General features: G+C 32.1%; 1 protein-coding gene across 2 annotated transcripts in view; it reads right to left on the bottom strand.

Annotated features, from left to right (window-relative positions):
• The window catches only part of LOC136969583 (TAF6-like RNA polymerase II p300/CBP-associated factor-associated factor 65 kDa subunit 6L), a 41,310-nt gene that overhangs the window by 9,232 nt on the left and 14,429 nt on the right, over positions 1–17,649 (bottom strand). For both annotated transcript variants that reach the window (XM_067263807.1, XM_067263806.1), the window contains exons 2-4: positions 9,957–10,043; positions 9,741–9,891; positions 8,847–8,900 (exon numbers count right to left, since the gene is read on the bottom strand). In XM_067263807.1, coding sequence (XP_067119908.1) covers positions 8,847–8,900; positions 9,741–9,891; positions 9,957–10,043 — 292 coding nt within the window. The remainder of the gene's footprint in view (positions 1–8,846; positions 8,901–9,740; positions 9,892–9,956; positions 10,044–17,649) is intronic.

Consider the following 17,649-nt stretch of genomic DNA (forward strand, 5'->3'; position numbering starts at 1 on the left):
CACAAACTCGGTGAGAGATAAGAAACATCATTTGGAGGATTAATTATTCATCACAGAAATGAAAGTATTCACCTTACTCCTTTCACCTTACTCTCCAGACTTTTTGTCAACAGACTATCGCTTTTTTTCTTTTTTATACATTTGGACAGTTTTTTGGCAAAGAAAAGTTTTTGAGGAAGAGGATGTAATAAAAAGTACCTTTAATGACTTTTTGGCTTCTCATTCTTGTGACATTAATGCATTTCTATTGCATTGGGAAAAGTGTATTAATGCTGGTGGGGACAATTTTTATTGAACATGTAAGTTTTAAATTAAATTAATAAGCATTCAAAGTCAGAAGTAAAAATTGGCCATTTCATTTGCAACAACCTAATACATTTTAATTCAAAAATAAAAATTCTAAAAATATACACAAAAACAATAAATTTGATGCATTTTAAATTAAAGCATTAAGTTATTGGCACCTGCAGTCATGTTGCTAATGATTTCACCAATGTTTTCATGTAACCAGTTTCATAATTATTATGAATTGAATTTCACTAATTTTCATTATAATGTCAATTGTGATGATGAAAAAATTAAATTACAGAAAAACAAATTTGTTGGATTATTTTTTAAATTATTCAAATAAATTTGGAGAAAATCATCATTTATTAATAACTTTAATGATTGAGTAATTAATTGAAAAGAAATATACCTTTAAACCAGCAGATGTATTTAAAACCTAACATTTTTAATATTTCAAACAGTCAGCTTCAGTAAATTTTTCTTATAATCAGCAATTTAACACATCCTTTCCTATAATCTGTATTGATCAGATGTGGGAAGGACATGTTGAATCACTATTCCATGATTCCAAAAAAATTTATGTAAATTATATCTATTTCCATAGTTAGCAAATTTAGTTATTTCTTTAAGTCATCTTCAGATTTGGATATTGAGTTCTAAGGTATTTCATTCCAGAACAAAACATTTAAAAATAACTGTTTGTTTTTTAGTGTTTCATAAGTTTACATTTGAAAAATTTAGAAATGATTTTATATTAATTGAACTTATGAATCTTACATAAGGATTGAAATAAGTAATTGTCCAGTTGTCCCAGGCAACCAAAATTTTCTTTGGACACAAATGTACTTTTGAATAAACAACCACTCACCACACTGGGATATAGTTAATCACGTATTCTGGTATACATAGGGCCCAACTAAGCACTCCATGGGGATCAGATTACAAGAACATTGGGCCGATATATGTCATGCAAGAATCACCACGGCCCTCTCTACGTATGCAACAGATCAGGACATCATAGCGGACTTTAATCGGGATAAACTCATCCCCACTATGTTCCCCCACGGAACACCTCAGATGGTTGGAGACTGTGCACATTTTTAAATCCAGTTTTACATCTACATGCATAAATTATAAAGAGGAAATGGTTTTGTCAATGGCCTGGCAAGAGTTGATTGACAACACGGTTTAGCCATTTGTTGAGTCCCAGTTGGGTGACTCTCTGCGCAGGAGTGATATGGTTTTAATAATTTTTCAAACTCTTGTTAAAAAATCAAAGAACTCTGAAGGAGTTCAAGAACGTTCATTTTTGTTTGTTTTCATCATCTACACACCGTAATTTGTTCAGAATATGTGATGTACTTTTGAAGTGCTCCAGCAGGCAATCTCATTTATTTTCTTGTTTTGTTGCACTTTTTTGTATTTTTATTTCATTAAATAGTAATAAGTACTTTTTTAGTAAGTGGTAGTAGGTAGTAGTAGTAATGATAAAAAAAACATTTTTATGCACAGCATATACTCTCAGATGTTGCCTAAGTAATGCCTAGGCTTTTGAATAGGGCTGCATTGTCTACCAACAATAGCCTATGATGCATAGGCAACTATATACTATGAGCTCAGTCATACCTTAAAGTATGAGCATAAAAAAAATAATAAAAATATAAGTAAAATGGCAAAGACATATTTAGGACAAGACTGTGTCTCAGAGACTCACTACTAATTGGAATCACTTTGACGCTCAAGGTTCATTCTCCAATCTTCTTTGGTATTGCTGGTTTTGAGTGCAATTGTTCAAACTTAGCTGGCCTCGGCCACGACCATGAGGTTATCCATGATGCATTTTCGGTGAAATTAACCTATCCAATTTTGAAATTTCTCTCTGTTGCGTGTTGCCCTGGGTTGAATTTTTGTTGATGCCAAATGAAAATTTCCTGTTTTTGAAAAAAATAATCCTGGCCATTGTATTGTCCGAAATTATTTTTTTTATTTTGCACAAACACAATATATATATTAATAAATGTAAAAATAAAAAAAAATTATATTTTGGAAGTTAGTTTTAATATAATATTATAACAACTAGTGCCATCTACTTTCAAAAATATTCAAAAAACGAGCAATGCATGAAATGAGATATCTTGGGTCAACCAGTCAACGTCAACATATGGCGACCAGAGATATGTTGGGAATAACACGGAACAGGTAAATGGGTTTTTTCAAAGATTCGTTTATCTACATTGGATTTAGCAACATTTGCTTTCTGAACTTCCCAATGCATGCGTTTGTCAAAATTCGATTTTGCAATGTTCGCATTTCAAACTTCCCAACGAGCAATGCTTGTGCAAATCTCGCACTACTGCCTGTTTGTAGTGTTGCCATTTTGTATTTTATTCTTACTCAGTTCTCGGTCCCAAGTACCTACAAGTCTGGTTTTTTTTTTATGCGTGCATGAATTGGGCACCTAATACTCTATGCCAAATTTCAACTCCTGACATGTACTCCTTCATACCTCTAAGCTGGTTACCCAGCCAGCAGTACGATTTTATAAAGAAGACATAGGCATAGTCTTGTCAAAAAACACCAAAAGGCTGTTTGAAATGTCAAACTCCATTATGATGGTAATTCCAATATGGCTGCACAGAATGAGAGCAGAAAACACAAAATAAAAAATAAAGAAATTAAAAATTGATTGGCAAAAGTACTGATAATTTATGAAGAGATCACATGTATGAACTGTAGAATACTGTTAAGTCAAATATAAAAGTCTAAAAATTATTATTATATTGTCTTGTGTATGTAGTACATTAATTTTACACTATTGCATTTAAATTATAAATTTGATTCGAACAGAGTATATTCTAAAACATGTTAGTAAATTAAAAATTCATTTTTAAGGTTAATTTTGTTTTTATACAAAGTAAAATATACTAGTGTTCAAAATTAAAGCAACAACAAACACAAAATCTGTATAAAATCAACACCATGAAACTTGAGTAGCTGAAAAGTCATGCATAAATCAGCATAGTGCCATCTTATCAAATAAGTATCATGCAAATGAGGCACAATAGCAGCATACCCATGCAACAAAATGTGCACTGTGAAATTTTTTCTGAAAATCATTTACCAAGTCTACTAACAATGAGGAAGTGTTCCTGATAAATCAGTAGCTTATCAGGCATACTTCAAAGGTATTTGGCTGATTCATCGTGATGGAGGGCCATTCATTTCTGCATTTTTGCCATATATATTTCTGTGTTGCTTTAATTTTGGACACAAGTGTATATAAGAAAAGGCTCGTTTTTGCCAAGACTGATAATTTTTCCAAAAATAGATAAATTTTTATTTTATTTACATTCCAAATTGAAAAAGTTTTACTGTATTAAGTATAGAAAAACCATAGCATTCATACATAACAGCATTGCTTTAATAATTAATGAGTGCTAACACCTAATTATGAACAGATGATTAATGAATTCATTATTTTTATTTTACTTGTATGGAGGATTGAATAATAAGTTTTATTCAATATCCAATTATTAGTTTTGTGTAGCTATTAAAAAGAATTTTAACATGTAACTCTTAACATGATTTTTAGTACTGTAACCAATTACAGTTGTCTGTATTTTTTTTAATCACAGAATTCATCGTTGTTTGAGTTTTTAAAAGTAATTTTACTTAATTAAAGATTTTTTCAACAATTCATAAGCACATCCAATAAGAATTTATACTTTTTCTAAGTTGGTACCTATGTAAACTAATACCTTGTAGGTTGTCTGCAATGATCAAGATTTCTTTTTATGTGTAGACTATATATGTCTACACGCAAAAAAAAAAACTTTAAATATAGAAACTTCCAGACACTAAAATATCAGACTTACTTCTAACTCAAACCAAAACAGTGCTACTTTCAATATATTTTCTTTCACTAACGTTTTCGAACCTCAGGTTCTTCTTCGGGTGAACGAACAATGGACAAAAATATTCAGTGGAACGAATCTTTTTCAAAACAAATTCTGAAATGGAAGATTCTAAGGAAACTTGCGCAGTCCTCGTAACTTTGCACATGCACAGTTGATAGAAGTATAACTTTTGCCTTATCATGTATCATAAACCAGAATTTGCCAGGCTATTGATGATAGTTCATCTTTATTGTTGATACATGGGGCTGCCAAATCCCGGGAGTGCTGATACTGGTCAATGTCAAATGCCTCTTTTGTTGCATCACTCATATACCTCAAAGGACGCAACAAGGTTGTACATTTTAAATGTTTCTCACTATAACTGTAAAAATCTAAATATGTTAAACTTAATAGATTGTCTGTCATTTGTTTTCTAACTAATTCGTTTTAGGACCAGGATCCACGGAAATTTCCAAAATTTACAACTTTTCGGTCACTCTCGTTGAACTGGAAAAATTTCTGTCTTTATTATCTAATATTACGAAGAAATCAGTCTGCACTGTACTCGGCTAGAGATTGGCTGGGTTAAGCTTTTGTTTAAGTAAAATTCCAGCTCTTTCGGCAGGATTTTATTTATGTCCCCAATTTCCTAACCTCTTAATTATTTAACTACTTCTTAAGTAGAAATAAGTCAAAACCGGTTACTTTGTACTTGAATATTTGTAGTCTAGGGAAAAAGTAGAAAGACAAATTTTTATGACAACGGACACAATCGTAAATTTAAGGAAAATAAATTCTAGAGGTTTTTTTGTACCTTATGCATCTTTCATTAAATTTAGTTGTAAATGATGCTGCCAAAGTAATAGTTAATTTTTTAACATTGTACGAGATTTGTACACAATTTTTTACATTTCCTTATAGATGAGACACACAAAATCGTAATATCACTGGTTTAATATTGAAATCCGTAAGTAATATAAGATGGGAGAGTGGAATAAAAATACCAAATATTTTAATGGAATTTTTTAGACTCCTGTCAACTATACAGAACTATCATAAAAACATCATACCAGTAAATTCTTATCGGTTGGGTTAAGTTATAAATCTATTCATGATTCATATAATCGGGAGAGGGCGGCTAACAGCCTAGGACCAGTCCTGGATAGAATTGGAAGTGTTATATGTGTGTAGCTTCCATCAGCTAAACCGAGTGAGATTGGTGCTCTGTAAAGTGCATGCGCGAATGAGTATAATCTGGCTGTTTGGAAGCTGACAATACAGCGCTTCCATTCCGCCACTAATATTCGAATATACAATAGCAATCTTACTGTTTTTTTCACATGTAGTATAGAAATTTGTAATAAAATACATAATGTGGTTATAATACAATATTAATTTTAATTATATGAAAATAATCGCACAATATGTATTTATGTTTTAGAAAATACAAGGAAAGCGGCACTTCCACTGCTTCCAATGACGGCACGCCACTGCCATACAGGTAATTCCATCTGTGATTCCTTCACATTTCCTGACTTATTGACATCTCTGCATTTCCTCTTTCCATTATGTAATATGCAGCCAAGTCTATTTAAGCCCATTTTGTACAAAATTATATAAATTTTTTATTAAAAAAACACTATTCACTTACAAAAAATGAAAGACTTCATGTAAAATTGATTATGTAATTAGCTACGTCATTTTTGTGTCGTATAAAAAATTTCATGATTTAAATTAATTCGTAAATTTCATTTAAATAAGAAAAAGATTTCTGTTGCATCATAAAATCAAATTTTCTTAACGTGAGGAGGTGTAAATTCAAAATAACTTAAGTAGAAGAAATTGCTTATTGCATGCTAGTTTTGCTCCAGCCTAAATCCATTTCTTCCCATCCCCCCTGAAATTTATAGTGAGAGTGGCAGTGTGTTGGCAGAAAAGCGGGGTATTATTGATGGTGTTTTTGAAAACCCGATTTTAAATCTATGGCAATATTTTGGTATACTTCCAAAATTCCATGAGCCTCCTGAAGATGAAACTTTTCAGTTAGAGAGAAGACATATCACAGATCATCAATTCTGTCATAATTGACAGGATTATTATCCCTACATACTGTATGTGGCCAGCAGCAAAGAATACAATGAATAAAAACACAAATTGTGCAAAGTCCCCCACATGTTCTAAAATGTCCTGTACACAATATCTTTAAACTAACTGACAGTTTGCCTTCCCACAGCATCAACTGACTGCAACGAGTTAACCAAAATCACACAAGTAAAAAAAATTGGAAAGGGTTGTGTACAAGACACAATCGTAATTGTTTAAAGTGTGTATCCATCTTTGTATTATCAGAAGAAGGATAAGATGTAAACCAGTGTTTCCCAACAGGGGCAATATTGCCCCATGTGGGCATTTTTCCATTTTGGGGCTATTAGTAACAATTTATATTTTGGGGGCAAAAAACAATTTTCTGGGTGATGTAGTAAAACATTATATTAAGAATAATTAGATATTTTATTTGTTATATCGTACAACAATTAAACAAATAACATTATACTAGTGACTAGTCTATTCAATGCAATACAAATTTGGGGTTAGCCTCGGTCCTCAGCATCAGAATTTTGAAACTTGCAGTGGGGATAATGCTGTCATTGCATTTCGCTTATGTGCATCTATGTCAAGGCTTGTGTGTCGGTAGCAACTGGTTGACTGAGTTGAGTTTTTGTGCTTATTTTATTTTTGATGTTTTAATAATGTTTTAATTTTAATTATATCAAAATCTAATATGTATTCTGAGGTAATAAATATTTAATTTTTTACTACAAAGTATATAATTATCAAATAAACTAATAAACCAAACAAAATTTTTTTTGAAGTGAAGGGATCGATACTATGTAACAGTTTTATTGAAGGGGGGAGAGATTCGTTAGAGGTTGAGAAACACTGATGTAAATGAATAAAATCTTAGTGGTTATCACATTCCAAGTCAATATCTATTGGTTCAGGAGGCAGTGCACTTGAAATATTGTCAAAGTTGACACATTGTTTTCTTACACTCTCTATACAATCTGCATTGTTTGCCATTAGTCATTCTGGGCTTTTCTGATTCCTTTAAAATTTTTCTTTCTAATGATATACATTTCTTACATTGCTGTTCATATTTCCTTTGCAATTTCTTCCATATTATGAAAATTTTCTTCAACCCACACAGTTATTGACTTATAACTTTACAAATTCTATTTTATCGGTTATTATTGCTAAATATTGTTGTAGATCCTGTCACTCTATACAAATCAACACCAATTTCAACATCCTATATCTTTGTGATCCAAAGTTTCACTGCCCAAACACTGTACTGCTTCACTGTTTTTGGTGTTCATGTTCAATTGCTGCCTCTCCCCCACACAGATGCATACACTCCACTACCTACCACTTTAAATATGAACACAAACCTTCTATCTAAAAAATTTAAATTGTTAGATTATCATTTATCACACGATATAGCATGACAAATCTTGCCACTCTTTTGGTCACTTCAGTTTTCATAGACCTCCCTATATTGAACTCAATTTAAAGACATGTTCAAAACAAAAAGAAGAGTGCAGCAGATGAATTCTATGGTATTTGCAGATTCCCTGACTTTTTCTGCTAAAAATTTTATTTCCTGACTTTCTCTGTATAAAACTCATCTCTACTCTCAAAATTAAGCTTTTGCCATTTTTTAATAATTATTAATATAAAAAGTATTTTAAAATAAAATCTTGTAACAGATGGCACTACATACAATTTTAACTTTTTTGCTGGAAAAGTTATGCAACTTATTGCTGGATTTTTTTTTAATTATAAGTTTAAATAAACACAAGTTTAAATGTAATTGAATGCATATGTTGTTGGGTTTAATTCTGTAATTAGTTCGTATTGAATTATGTTTGGTTAAAGCAATGTTGTCTACCTATAGTTATTTTTTGTAATATGTTCCTGCATCAAGAATAACACTCAGGATGCTATTTAAGTAAATAAATAAAAAATAAATAAAATAACAACAAAACTTAATAAAAGTAGTTAAGTAACAAGTTAAAAAACAATAGAAATACCATGAAACAAACAATGTTTGGCAGTTCTATTTCCATGTTCTTCTAATGCAGTATTAAAACAATTACTATTCATTTTTAATGCAGCATCATAAAGTCATTTTGAAGTAATTTTAAATGTTAAAAAAGTTTAAATTAAACGCTCATTATCAGCAAAACTCATTTGAATTGATGTGAGCATTGAGCAATATACTAGAGAGGTCTGGAGTTTACTCTATCCCAGAGCAATATACTCAGCAATATTTCTATTATTAGTGCATAATGCTCAGCATGGTCACTGCAATGACTGCTGACTGTTATTTTCAACTGCAAATATAAGATTCTGTCAATTTCTAATATGCATCTCTATTTCAGACAAAGATGGATTAAAAATAATAATAATAATAATAATGTCATAGATTGAGGAAATACAATCATTTTTACTAATAATTTGGAATTTGGCTTAATGACATTTTACATACTTTAATTCGTTAAACTATTTTCAAATAATAAAACTTAATTTTTAAATTTTTTAAGAAGAAAAACACTGCCCGAATAGAATTCTTTTTTGAAAAATATAGAATTTTTTTCTTACTTGAATTTTGAGATAATCCACATTTTGGGACACCTTCAACTGCCAGCCAATATGCTGAAATAAGCACAGTTAAATTTAAAATATATAAATAAGTGTGTATTGTTTCTATCAACTTATTTTTTAATACAATTTATAACAACAATTTATAATCTAATTTTTCTACAATGGATAAACTGAACAGATTGTTATTGACCAAAATATATTAAATGAAATGTGTTACTAATAATTCTGCATTAACTGATTTTCATTTTATTATCTAGGTCAAAAGGGTTCAAATAAATGTTTGAAAATAAAAAAATCTCCATGATAGACATGATATTAAAGAAAATCACTTTTTATTTTTTACTTAATTTCTACTGAGTCAAAAATTCTAATATTCTATAATGTACCAGTACCTCAAAGTGTTCTATCATTTCTCACAATTTAGTCAAAATCACTCTCACAATGTTATAAAAAAAATCCTTTTGAAAATGATGTCCTTTTAGCATATGAATTTTCAAATAATTTTGGAATATTTTGGGTCAGGAATCTGCAATCTTTTATGGCTGCCATGCAAAAGTATTTGTTATACAAGTCTGCATTAGTTTTTTTAAGTTTTAAAAAAATTTTTAATAATAAAATATTCTAATATAATTATATTGAATACATTTGTACAAACAATTATTATTGCAAAATTGGTTTATATAGAGATTTTGTGACATTTTGTAATTTAAAAAATATCAAAAACAAAATATGGAGTTTTATGAATCAAAATTAGTTAAGCTCTTCCATCATCCTTATTTTTGAAATTTTCTCTAATAAGAAATAAATTACAATAATGCTTTTAACTACATTTATGATACATATACAGTATGATTTTTGTATCAATGGTTAAAAAATTAAAAACTTAATAACCTTTCACACCAATCTCTCCAGGCTGTTCTGCAGTAGTATTAGTTGTTGCTAAATTAACTAAATTAACTTCATTTTCTTCGACAGAAAAGACATCAGCCTCTTTAATAAATTTCATTGGTAGAGGTTCTGAGTTACCATATCCATATAATAGCTAAAAAAAAACTTTATTAATCTACTAAAGTAAAATAGAAAAGTAAAAAATAAAATTAAACACACTTCAACATCATTCCATCTCAAAGTCCTGTTAATATCCTCAACACACAGTTTTCTTCTTTTAGCATGCCTCATGAATTGTCCTGCATTCTATAAAATATTTAAATATGTAATTAAACTCAACAGCCCAAACATCTGGATATACATAAATCAGGGGTCACCAAACTATGGCCCATGGGCCGGATCTGGCCGGTGAGGTCAGTTCACCTGCTTCCGCCACACTGTGCCACAAATGAAGTAAAATATAATTATTTATATAGAAATATCAGAGTTTGTAGATAAACTTACTATGTAGAAAAAATAAAAATAAGTGTAAGTAAAAATATCAGAAGTGGTTCAATCTGATTTTTGCATCTGACAGTAATATAATTTTTAGGCAAAATCAGTGAAATAAAAAATTCGGTGACTTTTTGAAACTTTAGATATCACAGTGCTTTCTGTGCAAAACTTGTTAAAAAGTGCCCCTGGGCAATGAAGTCACTAAGACAAGAGAATACCAGCTTGCTGCAGTGATTGTATTTGTGTATTGGTAAATAAATGTTGGTTTTCTTTATATTTTTTGTGTACTCAGTGTACTGTACTGAACAAATAGTTATGCAGCCCGCGTTCGTCATTCTCTCAGTAATCTGGCCCACTGCGAAAAAGTTTGGTGACCCCTGACATAAATTAAGCAACAAAAAACCAAAAAATTCAGTATGTAAATGTTTAATAAATAACATCAGTTTTTATGTTGGATTTTTTGGTTTTTGTTGCTTCATAACTGTCCTTTTCACACATCTCAAAGTCACATGGCAGAGTGACTTTGTTGTGCCATCCCAGGGGGCACTTTTTAACAAGTTTTACATATTGAAGCATAGAAGAGCCTCAAAATAAAGGTCAACTCCACTATGTGACTTCTTGTGTTTCTGATGTATGAAAAGGATGAATCATCAAGATTCCATTTTTTTTATATTATGAAGTGTTTCTTGTGCATTTTGATTATATATTTACCATCCTGGATATTTTATCAGCAATATATAAATCTGATTCTATTAAATTTAAAATAAATAATTAAGCTTATGTATTATCCATCTCAATGAATAAATGCTTACTATTAGAACTATTATATCTGGTATCTCATAACACAAAAATATTTTTCATACTTTCCAGTTTGGATTTGCTATTGTTTCTTTGCATAATTTGGTTAGTTAGTTAGTTAGCTAGTTGGAATTTTTATTTTTTTCCACGAGTGCCATATAGGCCAAGCTGCACCATGTCAAAAGGTGAAACTGTATAAATATATATTCTATAAAATATTAAATATAAACTCAATAATAATACAAAAAACAAGAAATAACAAATAAACAAAACAACACAGTATTTACATAATTTGGTCTTGATCTTATCAGACAACTGTAGAGATCATTGCAATGCCAATAAGAAATAATGTATTGGAATCCTGGGGCGCTTGCGATGTTCATCAGTGTTGGTGAGTTTTGAGTGAGCTTGTCAATAATGAACTCTAGCACTTTGGATATGATTTATATTAATATTTGTGTGCTTCTTTACTTCAGTTTTATTAAAGTTTTTGACATATATTTATTACTACGTGCTTTATTACTAATTGGAGGCATCGAGTCTAATCCTGGTCCGATGTCTCGTACTCCTCCTTCATCCCCTCCTTCAAAGTTGTCCATATTGTCTGTTGGTAAACAACAAAGATCTCCTAGTGAACCAACTCTAAAATCTCAAAGACTTGAATCGTTTTTTCCTCTACTGGCTTCATCTACTAATGTACCTCAAAATTTATTTTCTTTTTTTGGAGGAGAAATTTGATACCATTTTGACTAAACTCGAAGATTTAGCTACTAAATTTGAATGGCTGGCAAATTTACATAAAGACTTTGAACATCGTCTCCTTAATGTGGAGAAGAAGGTGTAAGAATTTTCTAACTTAAATGTCTCTTCTATTACTCAGACTTCTTATTTTTTTATATCTCTTAGATTCATTGTCTAATGAACGTCAGAAAAATAAAATTGTTATTGTCGGATTAGAGGAAAATTCATCTGAAGTTCTGTCTTTGGTTTCCGACATTCTGTCATCTGTAAAAAGACCCAATGGTGACTATTTTGGTGAAAGATCTTAAAATAGTTTCAAAAAATAATTTGGTAGTGGCTGAACTTGACACTATCTCCAATAAAAAACTGATTTACCGAAATGTACATAATGAGGGAAAAGTGTTCTAGGGTAAATTTTTTGATGATCTACATTGGAGATCGAGAATTAGAAGAAATCTCGTTCCTTCTTATCAAGAAACTAAGGCAACAAGTAAATCTGCGTTCACGAGAGCTGACTGTTTAACAATTGATGGAGATAATTTTACGTTTGACCTACTGAATAACAAGCTGATGAAGATCGAACCTTTTTTATTACCAGGAAAGTTGGTGGCTCGTCATATGGACAAAAATTAAATACTTTACCTGTTATCCCTTGCTCAGAAGTTTCTTTTACATTAAAGGTTCTATCTTGGAATAGTCAAGGTTTATTATATACTAACTTTTCCAATAAAAGTTTTGTTGATTTTGTCTCTTCATATCATATTATTGGTATAACTGAATCATGGATGACATCTTCAATAAAAACCCTTCTTACACCGTTAGATTCTCAGTTTTATTTTATTGAATTTTTAGCTCATCAAACCTGAGGGACCTGGAAGACCATCTGGTGGTTTGTTTTTAGTAGTTTCTCGGAAACTTGGTAAGTTGGAAATTTGTCATCTCTCTCAATCTTCTTTTACACACCGAAAATTCATACAAAAAATACTCTTACGTAAAAACCAGATAACCAGAGTGGTTAGTATTAGGGTCACAAACGTTTTCGTAGCCCCGTCTAGGCTCTTCTTCAGGCTTTGTAGTAATAAATCTACACCGATCGTTGAATTTCGAATATATTCCTTTTGGAAAGAACCGTGTTTCGAATTCCGCCACGTGAAAACGTTCCAACATATTTTTTAAACGAAACGATCGCCGGTCCGTGCAGCGTGCATGCGCTTCAAAGCGGTGATTGATGTTAATGTTTAAAAATTATCTTCCAGCAAGATCTGCCACGCTGCTGAAAGGGCCAACTCGTCTTTAAAATTGATGCACGTGGTGTTACATCCTGCTCTGTATATTTCCATAGCTTCCAATAATTTGAGATGTTCCGGGTGGTTAGTAGTGAGGATAATGCGGGCTGCGCTAAAGTCTGCCGTGACTTCTTGATCGGTGGCATATGTTGAGAGAGCTGTTGTGAGCCTTTTGTGTAGTATGTCTGCCTTATGTTCTTTAATTCTTATCCCCATTGTACGTTTGGTGGAGCCAATGTAAACCATATCCCTGTCAAATCTGTGGTCTCTGAGGGGAATGGTGTATATTCCCGGTAGTCTGATTGGGTTCGGAGGATCTTTTCCGTTACGGAGTATTTGGAAAATGGTCTGGCATCTTCTGTAGGCTATATGGACTTGACGTTTTTTGGATATCGTAGCATATAACGATTTTAACCGTGGGTTAAAAGTGATAGGGATCCTTTCAGTATTGTCTTCTTGAATATTTAAGCGCCTTTCCGTCGGATTGTTACACGGTTTCTGGCTATTTCTGTGCTTTCTACATAATCCCCTTACAAGGTTGGTGTATCCGTGTTCTACCGCTATTTTGTTTATACGTTTGATCTCCTGATTCAGTGCCTGGTGAGAGGAGGAGTGCGTAAAGGCCCTCCTAACCAAGGCTCTAAAGGCCGCTATTTTATACTGAAATGGGTCACAGGATCCTATCGGAATATACATGGAGGCAGTATCAATTTTTCGATACACCGAAGTGTGTATGTTTGGCCCTTCAAAAGCGATATCTATATCCAAGAAATGGATTTTAGAGTTACTATGCTGCTCCACCTCAATTACCAGACCGTACGGATTTTTGTTCATCGCTTTAATAAATTGATGCTTTAATCTATATTTGGTTCCGTCCTCCACAGGATGATGACGTCATCAATGTATCGTTTATAGAGCAGCATGTTGGGTAGGAAGAGTGATGTTTTCCAATTGTCTGACCACCATTTCGCAAAGATCCCCCGACACCGGGCTTCCCATAGGAACACCCTTACTTTGCATGTAAATAATCCCATTGAATTGGAATACCGAGCTATAACAAATCAAGTGTGCCAGCTCCAGAATCTCTCGGTGTAGTGATGTATCATTGACTTTAGAGAACAGGAAGTCTCTTAGTGCGCAGAAGCACGGAGGCAGCTCAATGGAGGGATATAATGATCTGAAGTCCAATACTGTAGCGTAGACTGGGGAGGAGAGTTTTTTAAGCTGTTGTATTAGTTCATTGGAGTTGGATATGGTAAACTCGTAATCCTCTAGGTGCGTGGTGAGCAAGTTGTGTGTGGCTTTCTCTAATATTCGAGTTGGGGCCCTGGCTTTGTCTACTACCGGTCTTAGCTTCTGCTCCTGTTTGTGTGTCTTGGCAAAGGCGAACAATTTAGGAGTGTCAGGGGCATCCACGATAATATTCTTTAAATTTAGCTTGCTGGCGAGATTCGAGTTGGCTACACGTTTCACCCTGGATTGTAGCTTATCAATATAATGCTCTTGGACCTCTGTACATTGGGTCTCTCTGATGTATTCATTCAAGTGCCTCTCATAGGTATCACGTTTCATCAAAACTAATCTTTTGTCCTTGTCTGCCCTGACCAATGTGATACGATTGTGATGTAACCATCTAGACGTTCTCCGTAATTTCTCGCAGAGGGAATTCGGCTGATTCTTTGGTCTGTCTTAACTTAAAGGTTGCCATCCATCTATAATATTCTCTTTGTTTCTCCGGAAGTCCTTTTAAGATGACCTCCATATCCAGAATGTAAGATCTTGTAGCCGTTTTTACCGAAGGCGGCGGAGCGTATGATGGTCCAAAAGTTAGGATTTCCTTGACAAACGATGGTACTTGAATGTCATCCCATACTACGAAAGGATAGTGATTTTGTTTAGACCTTTTGGGTATTTGGAAGCGTAAAATCCACTGCACTTTTTTGTTATATCTTTCTCTCAAGTTGCAGCTCAATCTATGTTGGATGTTGACAAGTTTAGCGTTTTCGATGGACAACACATTTGGATGCTGTTGGAACAACTCATTCTCCGTGGATATAAGTTTCGTCATGGCGGAGTATAGAGATTTCTTGGTACTTCTGATAGCCCGATTCAAGCACATCCATCTCACTTTGCTATGGAGAGGTTCATTTCCTGGTGGCAGTTTAATACGGAATATAGACATGGGAAATATCCCATTTCTCTTACATATCAAAAGGAACTCCAGTTTGGCCTTTGCCTTAGTTAGGTCTATTACTATTTTGCGATAACTGTTAAATAAATTGATAAATAAATAGTTAAATCTCTTTGTACAAATTAGTGACCTTTAAAAAGTCTAATACATTATACAGATTGGGCCTCTGGCCCAGAATCTCTGTCAAACGTCCTGTCCCAAGATATTGTCTACGCATTATCTCAAAGGCAGAGCAATCAAGCAGTATGTGTTTTATGGTAAGTGGACATTTGCAGTGCTGGCATACTGGCTGCTCATCGCCTAAAAAATATTTTGTTTCAGGTCTTATAGTGTTCCTGTAATGCAAAACTTTCAGTCACCCCATATTTCACAGCAGAAAATAGAGTTTTCATACAATCTGAATACACACCAAATTTTTGAGATATCTTTTTATCAGTATAAAAAGAAAACGATATCCAAATAAAACTTATAAGAACAAATCTCCCGTGCAACAGAACAAATTTTCTTTCTTTTTATTCCAATGAAACTGTGTTGTTTATTTCACTTTGCTTTCTATAAACACAATGTAGTGACACTTTTCAAACACTGGGGAGATTATTCATCTTTTATTTAGTTGGGACACTAATTACAAGATGCGTTTCAGGCTCCAGCCCCTCTTCAGCCAACTAAACAATAAAATCAAACATGAGAAATTTGTACATACAAACACGCGAATTAAAATTCAACAATGCACAAGAAACTATGCACTATGTAGATATAACACATTTAAAAACGTACCTTAAAAGGTTGATATGCAGAAATTATATATATATATATATATATACAGACAGCATATGTAGTGAATCTTATCTCGTTTCATAGGTTGGACAAAGAACGAACAGACTGACAGATTTCAACGAGTTTTTTTTAACATTCATCTAAATAAATCAAGTTTACAGAAAGGTATAACAACACCTATTATACCTGTAATTTGGTAAAAAAAATTCCAATATCCATCGATAGAAGAAGTAACAGAGTGGAAAAAATCTCTCATGTTTAATAAAACACAAATTAAGATTCCAGATTATGTTCTCAAGACAATACAGAAAGGACTGGATTTTAATGGCCCTAACAGTTGGGAAGTACCTGGTATCTGGTTTAGATCTTATGTGTAACGAATTAACAGATATAGATTCTAAAATTTTAAAAATTAATTTAAGCAATATAATTAAAAAATATACTGTAAAAGAAAACAAGAAAACAAAGATAAAAGATAGAAATTACTATAAATATGAAAATGAGATAGAAAAACTACATACATTTTTAAATAATAATCAACTGGATATTATAAAAGCAAACAAATCTAACCAAGTTATCATAGTATAGGGGAAACAAAATGCAAGCTAAGAATACGGGTCAGAGAACACATATCTGATTTAAAGTACCATCGACTAAATTCTGTGTTCCATAATCATTGTGTACTAAATAACCGCAACATTGATAAAATCTAATAAAGGTATACCTCGTCTTACGTCGGTAATTGGTTCAGGAGAGGCGACGTAAGTTCGAATTTACTTGCATAGTTACGACGTAAGTCGTAGTTTCGACTTATGTCGTAACTAAACGCTCATAATGGAGGAAACGCGAATAATGAGCACTTAAAGACCGCTAAATAAGACGACAACACAGAAACACAGATGTTTTATGGTTCGTTTCCTAGGATTTATGATGATTATATTAACATTTACTGTAAATGTACATATTTTAATATGATTTTATGTGCTTTCAACACTTTTCTAGTGATATTACGTCTTCAATGTTTATGGCGGACAGAATTAAAGTCGAATAAACTGACTTAAACTTGATTTTTATTTTTCCATATACATTTTTGACAAACGACGTATAATCGGGAACGACGTAACTCGAGGTATACCTGTATAGAGATCTTACATAAAGAAAAAAGGACATACGACAGAAAATTTAAAGAGAGCATAGAAATTATTAAGAATAAAAATAAAAATTGCATAAATAAAACTTTAAGTGTTAAAACCAGTGAAAATTGGATACAAATGTTGTAGATATGTTAGCAAATATTAAACACCATTGTAATATTAATCATCCATGTTCAAAGATCATGTGTATTTGCATAATGATAGTTAATAGTACATTCCAATTTTTACAAATATTAATATATTAATAAGTTTTATTTTTCGTAGTCACAGTTTATACACAACTTTTTATAGATTACTAAAAAATTTTTTTTAAATTGTTTATTGATATATATGCAAATTTGTAAACCAGACTATGTGGTTGTGCTGGTAGTATGTGAGACCTATCTGTAACAGTTGTAACATCCATTGTGTAAACTTAAGTAATATGCCAAGATACAAATTACAGGTATAACAGATGTTATTATACCTTT

Source organism: Centruroides vittatus, unplaced genomic scaffold, assembly GCF_030686945.1.
Source record: "Centruroides vittatus isolate TY-2023 unplaced genomic scaffold, ASM3068694v2 contig_18, whole genome shotgun sequence".
Classification (NCBI taxonomy): Eukaryota; Metazoa; Arthropoda; class Arachnida; order Scorpiones; family Buthidae; genus Centruroides; species Centruroides vittatus.